Here is a 17859-nt window from a genome sequence, read left to right on the forward strand (position 1 = left end):
TTTTTGCTGATGGGACAAAGCTGCCTTTTAGTTTAGGTGTGACCCTATGTGGACCTGTTGTTGAACTGTTCTCCACTGAACATGAGTTAGGTTTGAATTGAAGCCGGACAAGTTTCTATTTCTTTATAAAAGGGCACAGACTTCAGAAATGATGAATGACCAAGGCTTACATTTGGGAACAAGATTTAAAGTTCCTTGGCTGTGTTTTATTTCCACAACGTGTCCACGGAAGGAATTGATGCTGTAGTTCAGACATTTTCCTACAAGATGGTTAAAAATGTTGCTTTTCTGGCAGCTACATCAAACATATGCCTGTAGCTTTGTTCCAAATAACTGTTGTAAATTCTGATAAGTAGTGACGTTATTCAAAACAGAGGAATGATAGAGCTAGTCTGGTCGCCTCTGGCAAACATGAATGGCTTTGTCAAGTTTTTATTTAACAAGACAGCATGGCATTACTGGCTTACAGCAAACTTCATTTAGTTATAAAGTTCATTTAGTTATATTTCCATCCAGTTATCAGATCTTGGAAGTGTAGGAGATTATGAAGTGCAAAGCTGGAGATGTAAATAAATGTTTGCAGTGCTGGCTTGGCATCATGTAACTCTCAAAATTAGGAATGCAAGTACTTATATTTGTGTACTTGTTGATACAAGTACTGATATGAGTACTTAATAATCCCTCTGGGGTCCGTTTGTTGTTGGTTTTCAGACACTCAGATGACTTTGGCCTTCTTTGTTGTTGTCAATTAGAACAAAGTAGTATTTTCAAAGTACCATGCCTTTTTCTATTCAAAGCTCAGTGTCTGGGCCAGGACGTGTCCCCAGGCTGGTGTCAATAAAATAAATCATATAATTCCCAATCAAAATAATGAGTGAAGTCCAATGATGTCATTCACGTGCATATTAAGCCGTGTGGGTTTACCGACTCGGCGGAAAGGAGGGTTTGTTTACGCGAGCAGCATTTCCCACGAATTAGTCCACATTTTAAAGACGTATGTCAAATTATAACAGTTAAAACAGTTTTTTCATTATATGGAACCTGCTCGACTCGCCTTTTTTGCTTTTCCATTATAAAAAAGCCCCTTGTACTTGACAACAGGTACTCTTGTAGTATGACCTCTATCGAGGTTCCAAGCGAGCTGAGGCGATAGCAAAAGGTGACGTAAAAAACTGATTGGTTGGAGAGAATCGTCACTAATCACCACGTCCTCGTTGCTAGCGACAGGCGGGGGGGTGACCCGAACAAACAAAAACTTGTCTTCTGGCTGTGGCAACAGCCCCTTGCCGAGAATCAAAAACACCACACCTTCAACGTTCTGTGTGTGTGTGTGTGTTGCGTTAGGTCACGGCAGTTTCCTGTGGCGTCGCTAGCTTCACACTCGCCTCACGCATGAGGTGGTACTAAATCTGCAACGGAAATTGGAGGATAGGGCACCGCGGTGGAGCCGAGTTGGTACTAGCATTGGGTAAGTCCCACTAGACTACACACAGAGCTCTCATTTTAGCCTGTTTGTATTTACATAGTAGAGCTGTGGTTGTTAAAACAGCGCTGTGTAGAAACTAGGGGTGCAGGATACATCGACTCATTATCGTAATCGCTATATCACTTTTCCCAATATTATAAAAGTGTCGCGATAAGTTTATGTTGTGGAGCGATGCGTCCCGTCCGTTGGCTGTGAGGCTTTTATTTAGAGCCTGCTTTAAATGCTATAAGGATAATGTTTCATTGGCCAGTTACCGAGCCATTTGCACACGTTAGTGCACGTCAGCGCACGGGGCCACTACGTGACAAACCCTATGGAGCGTACCGTGTGACGTGTGTGCATGTTTCTACAGAGTGAAGAAATGGAGACAACGAAACGGAACGATTCAGAGAAGTGAAAGAAAAGTTTTGTCCTTTTCTGTAGACATGCTCTTTAATTACTTATTTTACGCTGTACAACCAGTAAAACATGTCCTGTTCTGTAGACATGGTCGTTATTTATTTATTCATGTTGTACCAGTCCAGTCAGTTTAATATAAAACTTGTTGTAAGAAAACTTGTTTTATTTTGTTATGAATCTATTTTGATGCTTTTTCACATAACTTTACATGTTAAATCATAATAATACCGCGATATCACATTTTGTCAAAACCGAGAAGTTATTGTCACATGGATACGAGGTAGTATCTGGTGTGGTAGTACACGAATAATTTTATGACTACGAGCACACGCGTACGGCATCTGACCGATACCCGATATTGGCATCGGTATCGGTGCATCTCGACTCAAATTAATGTGAGATTAGTAGAAAACTGTAATGTTAACAACATGTCTGTTGGCTGTCTTTCTCGGGTTTTGAACACAGTTTAAATTGGAGAATATTTCAGTTTCAAGTAAAACCGACAAAGAACTTTTTTATTGAGTTTGCGAGGGAGCTGTGTGTGTTTTTTTTCTCTTCCTTTTTGTGTTGACTTTTTGACTGTTGCACATTGGGCGGCCCTGCTTTTTGGGGTTAAGGGATGCTAAATGAAAGCGGCCTTGTGCCTTTCATGTGGTGCATGGCTGTGCAGATTAGGGCCACATTTTAGAAACAAAAAAGGGCTCCCAATGTGACGCATCAGCTCCAGTCGAGCAGATGAGGAGAAACAGCAGTACTGGTGCGGCTGCAACGATGACTCAGCAATCTGAGGTCAGCCTCTGTCTCCACACCACCAGTGGGGGGGGGGGTGTGTGGGGTGGGTGTTGTGTGTGTGTGTGTGTGTGTGTGTGTGTGTGTGTCGTGTGTGTGTGTTGTTTGTTTGTGGGGTGTGGGGGTGTGTGTGTGTGTGTGTGTGTGTGTGTGTGTGTGTGTGTTGTTGGTGGGGGGGGGGGGGGGGGGGGGGGGGGGGTTTGTGTTCGTGTGTGGATGCGCCTACATGTTTGTGTGGGCATATATAACTCATTCATATCATTGTTATCCCACTCAATAAATAAAGCTCATGTAGGATGGTGCAAGTTTAGACTCATTCATGAAGAGCTGCAACTTAATTTTGCAACTTACCTTTTTGAATAATGTAGTCAATATGAAATATAAGAAAATAGTAAAAGAAATCTCCATCATATGTTCCTAGAACCCAAATATTAAGTCTGAAATTGCTTCTCTGGTCTGACCAATAGACCAAAGCCAGACATTATTTAAATTATAATGGCAGATGAAAGCAGTGAGTCCAATTTTTTTTAAGAAACTAACCAGTGAATGCTTTTGCTTGATAAATTACAAGTCTAATATTATGATAATAAAATATCCATCACTAAATATGCAGCAATTAAAGATAAAGCTTTGGGAAAAAAACATTCAGCAGTTATTTATGACGAGTTTAACACTTTCAAACCCAACTAATCTGCTTCAAAGGGATTGGGTGGTTATATCAAATTTAATTGACAGTGGTTTTGCACCATAAGCAACAACCCCTCAACTGCCATCATATTTTGATTCAAATACTGCTTAACTCTGATTGGTGGACGTAAAGATGTGACATCACCTTTTTCCAATTGAATTGTGTATTTTGGGTCCCCCACCCTCATAGTAAGAAGCTCATTGAGAAAATCGTTTTTTAGGGCTTTGAATCAAATATTAAAAATAGTTTTCTGATGCTTGATAATTTGTCATAGCACTGTGTTATTAGTATTATATCATATATGTGCCAGACAGCTCCCACTCCTGCCTTTTGTCACCAGAAATCTGTTGAATTGTGCGAAAGCTGAATACAAAATCCTGTCTTTGGCTTGCACTGGACACCTTGCAGGTTTACCGGTGTGTTGATATCCATTTGAACAGTGTGTGTTCATGTGCTGAGGCTTTTGCACACAAAGACAGTTGTGTGAGGAGAGCAGAGTGTGGTTCGGAGACCAAACTGTGGCAGGAGTGTCGGTGGGGAGAGGAGGGAGGGGGGGTTGAAAAGGATGAAATTTCAGATTCCTTTGACAGTGTTGGATAGCTGGCCAGGAATGCACACCTCGTCTGGGTTAGGAAGAGCTTGGGGGTTTGGAACCGTTATGCTAGGTATGTGTGCTGGCTAGAAACAAAGTGTGCAGTGTGTTTACACTTTTGCAGATCATTAATAGGCTGCATTAAAGGGGGTTGGAAGTTTGACTGTTTAAAGAGGTCTGTTTTTAACATTTCTAATTAGAATTTGGTCTATATGAATATTTGGATTTTTTTTAAACAACCTGTTATCAGGGTAGATACATTGACATGAAATGGTAAGTCAAGAGAAAATCCTAGTTTTTAACAGCAACACTCTGGTGTGATGTAATTGAAGGGTGGGGAATGGGTTAGATTTTAAGATGTCCCAAACACTCCCAAATGCATCCCTCCCCCTCACAATAACGATGTGAACACTGTGTGGGGCCTGTCCCATGACAGGGTATTTAGAATCAAAACATCATAAGACTTTGTTTAAAAGATCACCAGACCAGATATTAGGGTAAGTTTCAATTTTAAGGACATTACTAAGGGTTGATTATGGGGAGCCACCCTGGGCTTCTTTTTAAAAGGAGCCGTTGTTTTTGTGCAAGTCACCCAGATTTGGCTCTCACGCGCACCCCACTTCCCCCTGACCAAGCAGTCTCCAGCACATTGTTTCTCAGACAGCTGGAGGCATTTGTCTACTTGGGATCCAGCACAGAATTGATTGTGCAAATCCATTAAGCTGAGATCAGATTCTCGCATTGTCCAGCATGCTTAAAGAACAGCAGAAACAAGCACTTTTTTTAAATACTTACAGGACCATTCAAATGTGATTGGAGTTTTTCCTTCTTTTTTTGCTGATGTGTTATGTCAGTAGCCTATGTGAGGTAATCTGCTGTCAACAGCTTGCGGAAAACACCTGATTTGACATCACTGACTGAGGTGTAGCCTGAAGCGGAACATGCTGGAGAGTTTCAGCTTTCAGTGGGGACTGAGTGAATTTAGATATTTTGCTGAGGAAATTGTTGGATGTACACATTTTTTTTATAGCAATCCATCCAGTAAATGTGGAGATGTCCACCATGTTTCTGAGTGGTAGACTGAGCAAATGACTGTCTGACAGACTGACATCCTCAGCTAGTGGGGCTAAATAAGAACAGAGGAGATAAAATACTCAAGGAGAAATTCATCAAATTTGGAGCTTCACAAATTCCAAACTGTAACCGTCTCTAATAACCCAAACAACTCCCTGAGATATGAAATGTGGGCAGAGTACCTTCATTTGGGGAGATGTTAATATACTGCATTTAATACAATAATAATATGATACAGTTGTTCAAGCTTGAAGGATTTTTTTGTAAACGTTATCCAATCTTCTACTCAGTTGTTGTGAACAAATTATTATAATTGGCATTTCTGTATTTCTTAACAATAACTAATTTACTGCTGCAAGGTTGACAACCTCAGAGGGTAATCTGTCTAACGAAAAGCTCTCAGCACCAATGAATGTAAATATGTCTGGCCGCAGCTTGCATAACTGCAGTTCTGCCCCTGTGCAATCACTCTGTTTTGAAATTCTAGAGTTATACAAAAAAAAACGCATTATTCAACGCATACCCATTTTGCAAAAACTGTAATGAAGCCTTAGATTTGGATTTTATGTCCAATCACATAAAACTGAAGTGAGATGATAGCAGATTGAGGAGAAAACAAGAGCATATGGCTGAGGTAACAAGGAGAATACAGTTAGTGTCTCAACCTGGCTGTTCCACTCGCATCAGTCTTATTGTGCGCATCACTGTGATCACTTTGAACACGTTGATTGCAGAAGCGTTATTCATAATGTAAGGATTACTGCAAGATCTGCAAGATGGTTGTCTTTCACTTTGGGTGAGCATGAGTCAGCTGTTGTCTTTCAACTCTATGGCACTAAGCTCCCTTGACTGTGCAAAGAGCCTGAGCGGGCTTCCTTAAAGTTTACTAGATACTAAATGAAGAGATAGGGGTTATTCTTATAAAAAGACATCACTGGTTTTCTTCTGAACGTTGTGGAACGCTTTGTCAGTATCACTCTGCGTGGTGGTCTGTCTGAAGCTAAGAGCTTGACTCACCAGTCGGCCCAACTTCCATTAATAGAGCAGTTTCAAAGCCAGATATAATTTGTGTGTTTCACTCTCTGTTTTCTCTAACTCCTGCTATATCCGTGTGTGTGCGTGTGTGTGTGTGCGTGTGCGTGTGTGTGTGTGTGTGTGTGTGTGTGTGTGTGTGTGTGTGTGTGTGTGTGCGCGCGTTGTTTCAGTATGTGGCATGGATTTCAGGCTCTGTGCCCGCTCTATAAAATGAGCTGTGTACATTTGTAAGGCGCTGGCTCTGTGCCCGGTGCTGCCCTGTCAGCCCAGACATCTTCACTAAACGTCACACTGAAAGCTTCACTTTGCACATTGTGGTGGGAGCGACGGCCGCTGCCGTCGCGAACACAACATGACAGATGGTGAGAGCATTAGATGCATTTCACATCCCCCTTCTTTCCCGTTTTCTCTTAAACACCAATTGGCGTCAACTTTGGCAATTGTTGAGGACTTGAGCAAGAACCAAAAATTAGTTGTTACAAATGTCAAAGACCACGGTGTGTGGCTGAATCATTTTCTGGCTCAGGCATGCTGCAGGTTTGTCTGGCAAACTAAATCAGCTCTTCCTGAGCTTATTCTCTCTCCATCTCCAGTATCCCGCGGAGTTTTCTTTGTCTGCAGCCCTTGTCTTTTGACTCTTTGACAGCCTGAAAGTAGCTGAATTGTATGAAAAGAATGCCTCTTTGTTTTGCCCACTTGCTGTCACTGTGGATTTGATTGTCTCAGTAGGCAACCTGGCCTCAGACACAGCCATTCACACACTCACACAGTCACCCCTGTGGATGGACATTCCTTTTGGCAGGGCTCCCAGATGGCGCTGCAGGTTCTCTGTGGCCTGCAGCCATCTGAAGGAGTGATTGACTGTGTCTCCTGAAAGGCTGAGTAACATGACGACGGCGCGTGAAGGTTGGAGACACTTTGCACTGATTTCTTTCCCGCTGAGGGTTCGAACTGCTTGGAAAGAAGTTTTGAATTGGAGCTGAAGTTTGTAGAAGCTTTGCAACAACAGGTTTAACTGCCCAGCGTCCACCTGAGGAGAAGCTACACTTTAAAAGAATTTATCTAGGACTGAAATGAACAGTCAAATAACAAGGGAGCGGATTGACATAAACAATCAATTACATTTTTATTCCAGCTTCTGAAATGTATAAACCTGTTTGTTTTCTCAGTAGAAGTGAATAATCGTAGCTTTGCCTTGGCTTATTGGAATTTTTGAGAATACTTTCTCAACAATATGTATAATTTGAATACCATTTTATACACTTAAGATACTCAGCAATGTAGGAAGCATTAGTCATGGTAAAGTGTGGTTTCAGAAGTAAGATGTTAGGCTTAAAGGTCCCATGGCATGAAAATTTCACTTTATGAGTTTTTTTTACATTAATATGCGTGGCTAGAAATGGTGATAGGTTTTTTCTAACCCTAACCCTCCATGACTTTCACAAAATGTTATTTAGTCTACCATGTTGTAGTTAGGTAAAAGCCATAGTTGTCTGAGGTAAAAGCCATTGCGACTATTTCATAGCATTACATGTTATTAGACTGGTTTGGTATTACACAAATTTGTTTGGGGTAATTTTGTAATGTAATATCAGGCATTGGCACTTGCACTTCTCTTAGGAACCAAGGTGAAGTCGTTGTAAAAATGGCCTCTTCTGTGTGGCCCAGTACTTTGGACTGAAAGCACACAGACCTTCACCCCAGCCATTCCTGCTCCCATGTGCTTAAAGATAATGAGCTATGGGTAAAATATAAGCCTAAAATGGTAGATGCGTAAAAGCGAATGGCTTTGGAGCCACAGGCTTAGTGACAGGCTGTTGAGCATCCAGAGGAAGTCTCATTAAAACTGTATTTTAGTGTTTTATGACAAAGCTTACAACCAATGCCAGTTCCATTAAGGAAGAGTGGTAGTTGAAGAGTCCCATCATCTGGAAGGTGACCGATTCTTTTTATTTATTTATTTTTTATCTGCGCAACCGCTACCCCGTGAAAAAGCCTCAGATGCCCTGAAGCCGTCTCTCTACGCTTTGAGTTTTCATTTCGATTAATTGATTTGCTCAGCCCGTGTTTAAATGTTTAATTAACCTAGACCCAGATTAAAATGTCACTAATATGAAATCCTCAGATCCCTTATCACAGCCAGTTGGGCTTGAAGTAATTTTATGAGCCTTGGGAAATGGCTTCCCCCCCAAACGGACGTCTTATGGCTGGCTTTAAACTGTTGGTGGCAGTCACAGTTGAACAGAGGTCTTTCCAGCACAAACTCCGCCCCAGAGAACACACATTGCATTTGTCGGCTATCCAGCTTCATTGAGCGTTAATATGTGAAGTTGTACATAAGCACTGGAGCAAGTAGATTCCATGTCTGGCTTGCAGTTTGGCGTTGATAAAAATTTAATGTAGCATTTAAATTGTTTGATTCGTTTGTGCTCAGCTGAGTATTTATGTGATGCGTGATACACAGTGCAGTACATCATCTTTGGCTTTGTTACTGGATGCCACAGGGATGTAGAATGGTTTTTAATGGGTCTTCATATTCAAACATCAATAATTAGGTTGCCGGGAGATTTGTCGGACAAAAGGCTAGTTGTCATGCTAGTTGCTGAGCGCATTTCTCTCCATGTCTTTCATATAATCTCAAGGCTGAACATTTAGCTCCCAGGCAAATTCTTTCTTTTTGTTGAAAAAAAAAATCCCACTGAATTATAAATGACTGTATCTGCTGTGGATGTTTTTTGTGAGCTCAAATCATCCAAAGTGGGCCTGTTAATAGATGCAATTTGAGTTGGATGGAGACTTATTTCAGCGCATACACTCTACAAATTGAGACGGATGAATTGAGAATGTTCCTCACAAAATCACTTTTAGTTGTTTTTAAAATACTGTACATTAACATGTTGCACTAATTAGCTACGAGAAACCAGCACTTCATGTAGTCATGTTTCCTTTATTTATACATTTGTAAAACACTGTTCCCAACATGTAAAATAAGTTCAAGCAAACGTTGTGAAATCAAAGTAGGACTAGGATCAATTGATATTTACATCGTCTTTGCATACAAAATTATTAAATGTTCCGTGGAATATTATTAATATAAAGTTCACACTTTTTTAGAGAAATCCTTTTTCCTTTAAAGTTGTTCCGTCCTTTCCCCTGTCTTCTTTGTCTCACCTCTCTCTAACTCACTTCATCTTCTTGTGTTGCTGAGCTCCATTGTTTAGTATAACAGTATGAATTTCTGTTCCTCTTGTAAACAAATATGAGACCAGATTAAACAGTTGTTGTATTGGACTGAATATTTATGCACATTATTGTACAGCTTGTGGGAAGAATAACTTACAGTGCAATACAATCCTATTCTCAGAAGCGTGTGCCAGGTTTATTTTCATGCGAGCCGCGGGTTGTTCAGACCGGCAAGCAGGCAGTGAAACAGCGAGACTGTCCAGTCAAATTAACCAAAACACCCACCCACCCTCCCCCAAAATATCGTTTATGTCTCCTTTACAACACCACCTCCAACATTCATCTTGGATGTTGGGTGGAAAAACATGAAATGACATCACAGATATTTTTTTATCAGGACAACACCAGAGAAGAGAAGTCCTGAATGGACTGGAAGGTAGACACACGCTTGTTCTGTAAAGTATTTGTAGAGTCAATATAATCTGCGAGTCGGGCAGCAAGACGCTCAGCTTCTGACACGCACCCGGTGTAGTATCGCGCGTGGCGGAGGATGGAACAAAACCGCAGCGCAGCCGGAACTCAGTAGGGACACGCCCAGTGGAGAATCGGAGGAACTCTGACAGATAGTGCTTTCCCCCATGGATGTCCTAAGTGGCAGCGAGTAGTTGAAAAAGGGTGACTTGAGTGTGGGGGCCCAATCATCCTGATGGCATACCATATTTTGCAGGTTGCGGGGGGGAATAAGGTTGATTCATCCCTATGCCATCCATAAAAGACATAATTGCAATAGCAACGTTGACATGTAATAGAACAGCTAACTGCAACAAGTTTTTTTGTTTTTTTAATTTTTGTTTTTTTTACTGGTAAGCTAGCAAACCTATCTGTTTTTACCAAATTACTCAGCATAAAAGAGGCTGTATTAAATCTCACCTTACGTGTGTAGTTTAAGCGGAAGCCGGGTATTTGCTGGTGGCGTTGAGAGTGAAAATGAGATTCCAGCATCAGACATGCTAATTGCCAACAGTGGCCTAATGCTTGCTGGCATCATTAGCAGACAATGCCACCACATCACAATAGTTATTTACCTCTTCCTCTTTTTATTTGTGAGTCCTCCACAAGAAAGAACATGATTTGCCTAAAATGATATTGTATGTTGAACACAGACTGTTTCTCAGAGGTTTGTTGAACAGAAACTAAAATCTTATAATTCATTTATGAGTCAAGCAAAATCAAAACAGGTGAAAATCTAACATTATCCTCTCTTTCTCTCTCCTCTTTCTTTCCTCAGATGTGTCCTCTTGCCTCTCCTGAGTGTTAAGCCTCCTCAGCAGTCTCTCTTCCTGCTTGTTGACTCCATCGATGAAGGCTGTCAGCTAGGTGAGGGGGAGCAGAGGTCCCCCCCCGGCTCCCCCAGGACCATCGCTGAGCTCCTGGCCAGTCATCACGAGTTCCTGCCTCCCTGGCTGCTACTCATCTGCTCCGCACGACGACAGAATAAGGCCATCACTAAACTCTTCACAGGTAAACAGTCCAGATTTCACTCTTGAACACGTTATGTTGTTGGTCAATTAGGGCATTGTTCTCTCCAAAAATGGTCTAGGGTGTCATGTGGCAGCAATAAATCACTGTCAAAATAATTGTTATACTATTAATCACAACATAAATGAGCTCATGTAAAGAGATGTATGCAGCGCGCTTGTTTCCGCTCAAAAGCAGCTATTTTTCTGTGTAAATGTGATACATTTCACCCGAAAATGCGGGTGAAGAAAAGATAGAAAGCCCACGGCGTCGTTCCTTTTCTGTCTTGGCTGTTTGACTAGCGCAGATGCAAAAAGCTTTCTAACATGACAACATGCCTAAAGAGATTAGGGTCACCATTTCAGACCTCTGTAGGAGTTGCAGCGCTTCCTTGATGTCCTATGACACTCTACCATACCAGCTGCTATTATCTCCTTGTCAGGCCAACAGCCTTCTCTGTGGTGATGAGCTGGCATAACATTAATCAAGGACCTGACTGTGTGGGAGAAAGTCTCCTGCAGACTCGCACTGCGTTGTGTACCCTCGCTACCTTTCTAAAACCACTAAATGTGGTTCTCATGCCCTCAGCATACTCCTTAAAACATAACGTGGGTCTAAGCAGTCATTTCTATGCTACTCCCCACTCAGGAGATGCACAAAGTCAGGTTCAAAGCTAAGAGAGCTACATTTTTATTTTCAATCTTTTACTTACTGCATGGTAATTTGCCATTTGGCATATTCCAATGCTATTTTGTGTATGACACCAGGCATTGTGATAATCTAGCATGGAGACAAAAGCAGGTTTTGAATGTTGTCCTGATGATGCTTTTCTTCTTCTTGGTGGCTTTGCTAATGTTGCTAATGTGTGTGTGATCATGTGTGTTATATAGAGCAGCAGGTATTGCCTTGTTTGATTTGTCTTGTTGTGACATTTTAAGATGATGTAAAGATAAAATGGCATTCAAATAGTATCATCTTAAAAACGTAACTAGACTGAAAGTCAGCCCCTCCTCCAGTTTGATCCCTGGCGTATGTTCACAAGACCAATACATGATGTTTTGCAGGTGTGCTAAAAGTCGGAAGGTGCGTATAGCGGTGTGAATCTTCACTGGTCTCACCATTGAACTTGATTACAATTATCCTGTCAATGATTTGAATTGACTCAACGTCACATTGCATCACTTACTATATATTAATACTATTTTTATTACTGGAAAAGATTTTCCATCGGCAAATTCAAGCAGTGAAATATATACAAACTCCTCCTTTTTTTATTAAATCAACAAGTAACATCAGTAGGCAATCATTGGTTCTGGTCTGTCGTCGCATCGATGCAGAACTGTGTAGGTCTGCATCGCGATGCATCGATGCAGTGATTCATTTCAACGCCCCGGGGTGCATAGGCATATTTCAGAAGGGCTCGTTTAATGAATAAAATACTTATAATGTACCTGTACATACTCGAATGTCCACTGTGAATGCAGCAGAGTACCAGTTTACTGTTAATACATGTGTAGGCAACTCTCTAAAGGTTATCTAAGAGGCTGTCACAAAATATATTAAAAGTGTACATTATTACATTTGAAACGATTAGTCCATTAATTGACAAGTCGACTGCTGGAAGGTTAATGATTCCTGATGATCAATTAATTCTTTCTGTGTTTCAATGTTAGGATTGGCTGATTTTCTGTCAACAATGTATCAATTGTCGCATTAGTTGAACAATTTATACACAGAACAATATACATTTATTGAGTCAGTGTTGGATTTTATCCTTAAACCTATCTACTTGTATACATTTGTACCTCTTGGATGATCTCATTATTATAGTTTGCAATGTTGTGATTTGCTATGTTTTAATTTTAACCATTGGTTTTAAAGCAAAGTTTCATTATCAAAATATATAGATTTCAAAACATGATTTAATTTCAGTCCAAATGTAACTGTGGACCTGTTGTTCAACAGTGAATGCAGCTAAGGAAGGCTGTGCCGACCAATCAGCTCAAGCTACTTGGTCCACTTTAGTGTAGAAAGCCACATGATTTGAAGAGCAGGGCTTTTCAGATTTAAAGGTCCCATGGCATATAAATTTCACTTTAGGAGTTTTTTTAACATTATTTTGTGTTCCCCCAGCCAGCCAATGGTCCTCCAGTGGCTAGAGATGGTAATAGGTGTAAACCGAGCCCTGGGTATCCTGCTCTGCCTTTTGAGAAAATGAAAGCTCACATGGGCCGATCTGGAATCTTCCCCTTGTGAGGTCATAAGGGGAAAGGTTACCTCCCCTCTCTCTGCCTTGCCCGCCCAGAGAATTTGGCCCGCCCATGAGAGAGAGACATGATGGCTTTCAAACGAGCAAAGTGGCAGTTGGTCAGCCTTCACTTTGCCCCCCCTCCAAAAAGCTACAGACTCAGAAATGGCACATACTAAGGAAAGCTCATTGTGGGAGTGGCTCTAGTGGCTGTTATTCTGCACCAAGGCTGAATTTTGGGGGAAATTAAGACACTAAGGTCTATATAAAAGCATCCAAAGAGAACCATGTCATGGGACCTTTAAGTTATCTTTTAAAATGGATGTCATTTATGTAATGATTAGCAATAATTTCATGATTTCAGTGTCACCATTATCAGAGCACCTGTCTCTCATTAGAACATTGTGCGTTAACACCCTAACTCAACCATGTAGTTTGAAAGTAGGCTGTAAATGATTGTGTGCAGTGTCTGGGATTAAGTGAAATCTTAAGTGTAGGCGTCAGACTGGTCTGATCAGTGTTGACAGTGGCAGCATTGTTGAAAGTTGGGTTTTAGGACAGCAGAACTCTTTTTGAGTCTTTTTGTAGGTGTCATGCATCTAATTTAGCAAACCAACGGTGATGTAAGCTGCCCATTTCATAATCACAGAGACATGCCCACCCACGCTTTCCTCTAACATCAAAGCTTCTACGTAGGTGTCCGTGGTAGATTAGATTCTGGAATGGTATCCGAGTTTATTATAAAGCATCCTCACAGCATTCTGCAAAACTTTGATCCCACTTACAACACAGATGGAGAAGAAGTTTTATACTTGATGTCCATTCAGCAGCAATTTGCATTAAATCATATTTTCTGGTGTGTGTGTGTGTGTGTGTGTGTGTGTGTGTGTGTGTGTGTGTGTGTGTGTGTGTGTGTGTGTGTGTGTGTGTGTGTGTGTGTGTGTGTGTGTGTGTGTGTGTGTGTGTGTGTGTGTGTTTTGTCTGCAGCTTTGTCTGGCCTGAACCATTGATTCAAATCGTCAGATTTGCAGTTGCACATTGAGTCGGGAGGGGACTCACCAGGGGAATATATAACCACACATGCCACGGATGTAAATGCTAATGGGAATAATTTTTTTTTTATCTGTAACTTGCTTCAGAGTATCTCAGGGACTTCTGTGATTGCCTCCATTTATGTTGCTAGCTGATGAGCTCTCTGTTCTTTTTGTTTTTGATATGGTTTGAAGGGAATTTCATCTTGGAACAGTCTGATAAACAGCAGTTATCTCCTTTCTGTTCTCTCTTTCTTTCTTTTTGGACTCAACTCTCATCTATTTCCCTTTTATACTGCCTCTTTGATGATGGTCAAGGTTTTGTCAAGCTCTTACTCCAATTGCCTAGCAATTGGTTTAAAAAAACGAGAGAAAAAACCCTTTTGAACAGAGGAACAGTACTAAAACTCGCACATCAGATGTGATGCCCCCATGTGAAAGAAGTGATGTAGCTGTGTTTATGTGAACATGCTGTTCTAGATGTTATGCTTCCATTATTGCAGTGTGTTATAAGATCCTATTGAGTTTGTGCATAGAGATGCTCCTCCAGATCTACAATAAGCCTTGGCCTTTTTTTTCTGCTGAGGCTTTTAGCGGCGTCTTTGTTTTGTCTAGATTCAGTCTTCCGCTTTTAGTTCAACACTGGAAATTCTTCTGGTGGACTGGCTTTTCTTTCCTCACACATTGATGGATGTAGACATGCGTGCAAACAATATCACCTACTTACCGTGTCCTCCATTAGCTTGTACGCCTTATTATGAAAACAGCAGTGCAGACGCTCCTTATTCATGCAGCACCGGACCTAAAATAGACCAACGGACTTCAGAGTATCAAATTGAGGCCAAGTGTCCCCTAAAAATACCCTCCATATTGTTTACCAGTCAAAGATGGCAGTGGCCTGCCAAAAGACTCCACTTTCATGCTCAGTGCAAAGCCAACTCCTGTTTTATATGAGCGGCCTATTTTGTCTGGGGCGGAGGTTGTGTTGGTTTCCCAGTATACTCTGGTCTGCGGTGATGGGACTTTGGTGGTTTTGGGAATATAGTGTTGATGAAGCTTGAGGAATGACCTTTAACCAGAAGGTCGCTTTGCAGAAAAATTGCTGGACCAGACGTCTTCTTTGATGCCTGGTTAAGACTTCTGAAAGAATTTAGGATTCTTTTTGAAGGAAGAAACTGAAGAGTTCCCGTTGTCTTTGATTAGACACATACTATCTGCAGGGAATGTTTCCTCTTTCCCCAGGAGCAAAGCTCCAAATTCTTTTTTACTTGCTCAACTGTTATTCCTTGTGTCTGTCTCAGAGTGGAATGTGCTTTTGGAAGTTTTCATCACCTCTGAGACCGGGCAGGAAGAAGGAGGCATATGACTTCTGCAGCAGAATGCCTCGCTCGCATCCGCTCGGCTAAAGCCTCACAAACAAAGACTGTTCTGTTTGTGAGGAAGACTACAAGAATTTTGCGGAGTATCCTGCTGGCTGACTCAAATTATATGATCACTCAGTTTTGATTACACCTCACTTCGTCTTCATGTATTAACTTTGAAATGCACTACAAATTCTGTCTTGAGATCTAGAAAACACAGGGTTGTCTTATAAGTTGAATCGATGTGTAGCTGTGCTGCTTTTTAATGCCCCAAGTGACAGCAGACCTATGTAGAGATATCTTGCTTTTCATGTGCATACTCCCTCTGTGTGCTGTGCTACTGTAAGGCCATGATTGGGGTAGCGGAGTGGAAACACTTAGGCAGCGATTTTGGTTGGGAGCCGGGGTAGAATCTGTGCCAATTTAACAAGGCCTCCGGCAGAAGGGAGAGCAAGTGAAAGGGGAAAGAGATGGCGGGGTGGAGGTGGGAAACTGGGGGTTGGGTGTTTAAATAGAAACAGCCTCTCAGACATGTATTTTTTTTTTTTTTTCAACAGCTCATACCTCGAACTGATATTTTGCTGACTCTGAAATGCCTCCTATCATTTTTCAAATTCCAAATTAGCTTAATTTAATATTATATAAATCGGACATTATATCTTAACACTTGTTTTGCTTTTTGCATTTTTTTTTTCAAATTATCCACTTTGCTCATGGTCTTAATAAAATAAACAGAATAATTTTAGTCATAATCCCCATATCATTTGATCGAGCCTAGTGTGTGATCTTTTATCGTATGGATCATTGAACTGTAATGGCCACCATCTGCCCAATAATGTTTATGGTGCACGCTTGTCATAGTCACTGTTTCTCAAGTAGTTAAGTACTGTATGTGTAGGCGCTGTCTCAGGGAGTACTGCATGGACAACATGAGAAGATGTCTAAGCGCTGTGAGTTTTAGCACATTTTCATGAATAATTATTTGATAAGAGAGAATTCCCTATGCACGGAGTGTGGCACATCACTGTGTGTGTAAGTGCATACACTGACCAACCTACAATCTGACATTAATATATTAATATGTACTGTTAGCAGAGGTATACATGTCTATTCCTCGTGCTTCAGAAAGTACATTTACATTTAGCCCCTAGAAGCTCTAGCCCTAGAAATAGCCTGCTTTTCCACATTGTCATGCTGACATCCAGTTAATAAGTCATGTAAGGTCACAGCCCTGGCACTCTAAATAACATTACGGTCACAGAAGTGCCAGAAATATCTAGGAATGGGTTAAACGGTAGGGTTTGGTCAGCGTTTTATTGAATCTGAATTCAGTATTGAATCATCTTGTCAAAAACGTATCCTTTTAGATTTTCTCTGTGAACTGACTCAGCTTTTAATTAAGCACCAAATGTTACAAAAACTTATATATATATATATATATATATATATATATATATATATATATATATATACTGTACACACACATTTCTATATTTACAACTAAGCCTGAAAGATTGACATACTGATGGTGGTGGGGCACGTCAGTCCTCATTTCTTTCTTCTCTCATATCCTGTCATCTCTTTACTGTTGACTATCAAATAAAGCCGAACAATAATTAAATATATAAATTACCCAAAGAGGAGATAAAAGACTTGATTAGATTATTTATCTCTTACCTAATCTGGCTGTTTCACAAACCATCAGAAGGCAGAGGTAAAAGGCACTTGTTAAGATGGGAGATAATCAGTGCGAGCAGAACATCGCCACTCAAATCTCGCATCCTGCGTCGAAGCGTGTTGTGACTAATCCGCGGATGCAGGAGGAGGTGCTGGAGATGACAGTGGTACAGCTTAAAGGAAACACAAAGCAAAACCGGGAGCGAGCTGTACTTCTGGAGGGTTTTGGGAGAAAAGCCAACATGAGCAAGGGATGAGGAAGCATGGAGAATCATTTATTACATTTATAAAGCGCTTTATCATAGATACTCTAACTACTCTCTAACACCACCAATGTGTAGCAGCCACCTACGCGATTATGACGCCAGACGCTCACCACACATCAGCTTGGTAGAGACTGAGGGAAGGGAACATGTTTTAAGTGGGGGGGGAAAACCGGAGTACCTGGAGAAAACCTACGCACACACGGGGAGAACATGCAAACTCCAGACAGAAAGGCCCGGGACGACCAGGGTTTGAACTAGGGCTGCACAATTAATCGAAGTTTAATTTTGACTTCCCACGATCAAATTTGCGTGATCGAGCAATTATTTTTTTTAAAGCGTAATTTCATAGAATGCTCCGGTTTTTTTGCAAAGCCAATCTGCCGCGCCGTAAAGCTGTCTGCTCATGAGCCAGTCAGAGTTGTTCCCTGCATCCCGTGCCGCTTAGTTTCTAGATGTAGACAGTCACAGAGGACAGAGTAACGGGTGGAAAACCCAACAGATAGCAGTCGGTT

At 41.2% G+C, this 17859-nt stretch overlaps 1 protein-coding gene and 1 long non-coding RNA gene across 3 annotated transcripts in view; one reads left to right on the top strand and one right to left on the bottom strand.

Moving 5' to 3' along the window:
* The window catches only part of ankrd50 (ankyrin repeat domain 50), a 39044-nt gene that overhangs the window by 6094 nt on the left and 15091 nt on the right, over positions 1-17859 (top strand). For both annotated transcript variants that reach the window (XM_032528591.1, XM_032528590.1), the window contains exon 3: positions 10535-10767. In XM_032528591.1, coding sequence (XP_032384482.1) covers positions 10535-10767 — 233 coding nt within the window. The remainder of the gene's footprint in view (positions 1-10534; positions 10768-17859) is intronic.
* Positions 17504-17859, bottom strand: part of LOC116697262 (uncharacterized) — a 1204-nt gene continuing 848 nt past the window's right edge. The window contains exon 2 of the long non-coding RNA XR_004333981.1: positions 17504-17601. This is a non-coding gene — a long non-coding RNA (uncharacterized LOC116697262). The remainder of the gene's footprint in view (positions 17602-17859) is intronic.

Source organism: Etheostoma spectabile, chromosome 10, assembly GCF_008692095.1.
Source record: "Etheostoma spectabile isolate EspeVRDwgs_2016 chromosome 10, UIUC_Espe_1.0, whole genome shotgun sequence".
Taxonomy (NCBI): Eukaryota; Metazoa; Chordata; class Actinopteri; order Perciformes; family Percidae; genus Etheostoma; species Etheostoma spectabile.